The 4,754-nt window shown below is 29.0% G+C and overlaps 1 protein-coding gene across 1 annotated transcript in view; it reads left to right on the top strand.

The window, feature by feature from the left end:
* LOC106870101 (uncharacterized) overlaps window positions 1-3,771 on the top strand; it is a gene marked incomplete at its 5' end in the record, with an annotated part of 21,324 nt that extends 17,553 nt beyond the window's left edge. Inside the window, 2 exons of the mRNA XM_014916090.2 lie at window positions 189-347; window positions 1,784-3,771. Coding sequence (XP_014771576.1) covers window positions 189-347; window positions 1,784-1,956 — 332 coding nt within the window. The remainder of the gene's footprint in view (window positions 1-188; window positions 348-1,783) is intronic.
* Window positions 3,772-4,754: the final 983 nt, after the last annotated feature.

Raw genomic sequence — 4,754 nt, 5'->3', positions numbered from 1 at the left:
GGGGGGGGGGGGCTAGAAGTGGTGAAGATTTGTTAATCCTTGTTAAACATTACCAACCTTAATGTATTATAAATATAATCTCAATTAACTGAAGTTATCATAATAGTCACATTAACAATATTAATTCTTATTTCACTGATGACTGGATATCATTGACTGATATTAAATTATATAAAATTTAATTACAGGATATTATGACACAAACCCTTGCTTCCCAGGATACTACAAATACCATGGAAAATGTAAGAAATGTGGTCCCTGTCTCTATAATCTGTGTGACCCTTACACAGGTTACTGTGTAGATGGCTGCATAACTGGTTATTATGGCAGAAGATGTCAAGGCAATGGTATTTATATAGTATTACTTTTTGTTCTGTTTTACGAATTTTTTATTTTTATAATTTCATGCACTGAATACTTGGTCTTTAGCTGTGCACATTTCCTCAAAGTATTCTTGTGACTGGATGAACTCTTCTAAAAATACTCAAGAGCCTGGTTGTGATTTTAAACCAGATGAAGGGTCAAATATGAGCTCAGTTTCTTTGAATGACTTGTGAAACGATTAGTAATATTAACTAACTAGATTCTATAATTAGAAAAAAAAAATCATAGATTACCTCTATATTTGTTACATTGAGTGTTTGGCAGTGCGTCATGTGAAGTTTGGTTGATAACAATATATAGTTTATATATACTTGTCTGTATTTATATATAATTTTATGTGTTATACCTAATTTGTTGACAGGTTTAACACTCTTAGGTATATTTAGTTGAGTCTTCTCTGATGCAGGCATCCAGAACAGGTATTCTTTCTGATCTGTGGATAATTTCTTCCTTCCATCCATCAGTTTTGGAGGTTCTGATAAAATATCTTAGGCACAATCCTTCTTTCTTTGACAGAGCCATTAAAAATAAATAAATCATCATCATCATCATCATCATCATCGTTTAACGTCCGCTTTCCATGCTAGCATGGGTTGGATGATTTGACTGAGGACTGGTGAAACCGGATGGCAACACCAGGCTCCAATCTAAATTTGGCAGAGTTTCTACAGCTGGATGCCCTTCCTAATGCCAACCACTCAGAGAGTGTAGACCACTCAGAGAATATTGTTGTGTCCTTACCATATTTCTCACAGTAACATTTGCTAATTTCTTCCAGGCACTTATCCTTTAACCAATTAATTTGAAAGCAACCATCTTGAGTTTACCCTTAATTCTATAACACAATTTCCTGCTTTAAATTGAGCTAGATTAAAACCTTTCATGAAAATTTCATATTAATTTATGTTCCATATAATTACTTAATAATAACAAAGTTATTTTACTAAGTTCTTTATTTCCAAAATTAATTGAAACCAAGTTTGGGCATTTCAACAAAAATACTATAAGAAAAGGGCTAAAATAAATTAATATTCATTAAGCAATGTATTTTGCCTCTTTATTTTCCTTCTCAGTATAAGAATACAGAAGAAATTTTGGCAAATCAGAGATGACATAATTAATTTGCTGTATATGATGGCATTTCAGATGCATGGATTTATTAGATGCATTGCAATTTCAGCTGCACATATTCAGGGATAAAAGTGCTTACTGCATTAATGTATGCAATATAGGCACAGCTTCACATATAGAACCCAGGATAAATTTTGGAAAAATTTTTGGAGGGAAAAAGTATGTCCTATATTAAATATGGTAGTTAAACTGTTATCAAATGATATCACACAATATCAACCACATTTGCGGTACACAGACAGATTCTGATATCTTCTCTTTCTTGCAGATTATCAATACAGCTTGGGACATTGTCAGCATGGATATTACAGAGACCATGGCAACTGTTTTAAATGTGGTCATTGTCGCTATGGTTATTGTAATCCTTATAATGGCTACTGTGAGCAAGGTTGTGCGACTGGTTACTATGGCACAAAATGTTCTGAAATTGGTAATGTATAGGCTCCCTTTCTCCCTCTCTTTTCTTTCTTTATATATTTTCCTTCAGTAAAACAGAAAAGAAAAAAGTTAAATTAGAAAAACGCATAAAGATTAAATGACATATTTTATTCTACCAAACTCAAATTTAACATTACTTATGTAAAACTAAAATAATAATGATTCTCTTCCTTGCAATACAAATGAACAATCATTAATTAAACCAACAGCTTAGATTTGCTAAAGCAGTGGCCAGGATAAAGATCTAGATTAAAAGCTTAACTTTTTTAAAAACTAGTGTGTACATATATATGTTGTTGAGGAAAAGGTTGACTGTGACTTTGGAGTTTTGGTTTGCTTCTTGCAAAAATTAATACATTTGTATTCTTCTATAAAATATTAAGTTTAATGTTGAATTATTTTTATATACAAATTGACATCAAAAGCCCAAATAAACATATATATATATTGTATGAAGGATTGTGGGTAAGGCCAGAACAATGTGAAGTAAATGCAAGGCAAATCACAAGAAAACAAATACATGAATTAATGTAGACTTACCTTGCATTCAATATTTTGGGGTTATGACCCCCCCCCCATCCTCAGGAAATTAACAAATGTATATATAAAGATATACAGGGTGTGTATGTGTGCAAAAGTAGGTATACAATTAGTTTCACATCAATGTTATGAATACTTAATTCATTAAAATTATTAGCACTTTAATTAGTTAGCCTCATTTTTGATATTATCAGTGTCATTAATCATAATATGTTTATCATAACTATAATAATACTTATATTGTAACTTTTACGTTTTTTTTTATGAAAATAAATGAGCATTGTATGTGTTTTCTTTTTTCATAACTATTTGCTATAAAATAGTATGAAATAGTATAGTCTGGGAATTGAAACCATGATTTAACTATCATGAGTCCATCACCCTAACCACTGAGCCATGCATCTCCACAAAATCTGAGTATAATGAACTCAGTTGTTTTGAATGGTTCAAGGAACTTGTTCCTTTTCCTGTTGTGTGGTCTGTTTGGCATCTACTGCATTGGTTGATTAGTCAGAGGATGGCCTGACTTCCTGAAGATGATGTTGCAGACGATTGGGTCATTTGCATCACAGATATCCAGGATCCTTGATCTCTCTTTCTCTCTCTCTCTCTCTCACACACACAACATGCTTAAGCTGATAGGTAAAATTTGAAACCCGAGTCAACTTGATCTTCACAATATATATATTATGCTTAAAGTATTAGTAACAATCTTAGAATGATCTTAATAAATTTATTAAACATCATCAAACATTATTGCTAATTCATACTACCTAATTAATGCTTAATTAATCTGTTTAATATACCAATTTACTAAACTGTTTAACCGTAATTAATTTTGTAAACACTAAAATAATTTCATAGATTGTAAATGTTTTCATAAATTTTATAATAATCTTATAATTTGTCTAAAATTGTCAATTTTTTTTATTTTCCTCTGAGAAATGACAATAAAAGTGAACAAACTACAAAATAAATTTGGAATAATACGAAGACATGGAAAATAAATTCTACATGTGTGAAATCTTTTATCTACCTACCAGACTGCGTTAAACATTTAAAAAAAATCTCTGTTAAAAGTTGCAAGTATAACTTATATTAAGTTTAAAATTCAACAAAGGAAGAAAAAATTCATTGAAAAAGGTTTTAAAACAGGAAAAGTGTAATGTAAAACTGATATTTAAAAAAAATTTACCTCCTAATTTCTAATTGAATCTTCTTTTCTTGTATCAGGTAATGAAGTTTTAATAATCAAAATTAAAATGGTGCTTAAATGACATATTCATATTAAAAAATACAACAACCAAACTGAAAAATAATTCATTGAATTTATTAGCATTTCTTTATAATTATGGATTTTAATGAATTTTATATATGACCTCTAGCAAAATGATTAACAGTTTCTTAATTTATCATTGATTAATGTTATCATTGTATTAAAACTATATTTATTGAACGCCACTTGTGAATTATATAGAAGAAAATATTAAATGTACAATTCTAAATCTGAACTAAACTTGTTTTTTAAAAGAATATTTAAACAAATATATAATATAATATGATATAATATAATATAATATACATATATGTATACACCCCCACACATATGTTTACACACACACACATATATATATAGTAAAATCGTCTGGGATTTTCCAATCCAAAAAGATCAGGTGCTAGAGCATAACATGTCCCTCATGTGCTATGGGGCAGGAGTTATTAAATGGAGGAAAAACGAATTAGAAACTCTTGGTAGGAAAACTAGGAAAATGATGACAGTGCATAAAGAACTCCAAGGATGGAAGTAAAAATTGTGTCAAAAGCGAAGAAAATAATAACTTATATTCTTGTGGTTTAGTTTGTATCCATCAAACTTACAAGATTCTATGTGTGTGTGTAAGCGTGTACGATTGAATGAGTAATATGTGTGTGATTATATGAATTATTTCTATAGTATATTGGAGAATATACTGGAATATTTTGATATAAATTTTTGTATCTAAAAAGATTTATATAAATTTGTCATTTATTTATATAAAAGAGATTAAAACAAAATGCTGTTTATTTTTCCCAACAAACTATATGTGTTTATCTTAATCACACAATTTTAATTTAACCATTGAACAGATTTTTCAAAAAATGTGTAATTTATGGCTTTCATACATTTTTTCTTAATTATTAATTACAAATCTGTAATAATTATGTTCCATATTTCCATACACACATATTTATATATATACATATATATATATATATATATA

The sequence above is a fragment of the Octopus bimaculoides genome, chromosome 20 (assembly GCF_001194135.2).
Source record: "Octopus bimaculoides isolate UCB-OBI-ISO-001 chromosome 20, ASM119413v2, whole genome shotgun sequence".
Classification (NCBI taxonomy): Eukaryota; Metazoa; Mollusca; class Cephalopoda; order Octopoda; family Octopodidae; genus Octopus; species Octopus bimaculoides.
The sequence above is the reverse complement of the archived record's forward strand: the minus strand, read 5'-3'. Positions and strand labels throughout refer to the sequence as shown.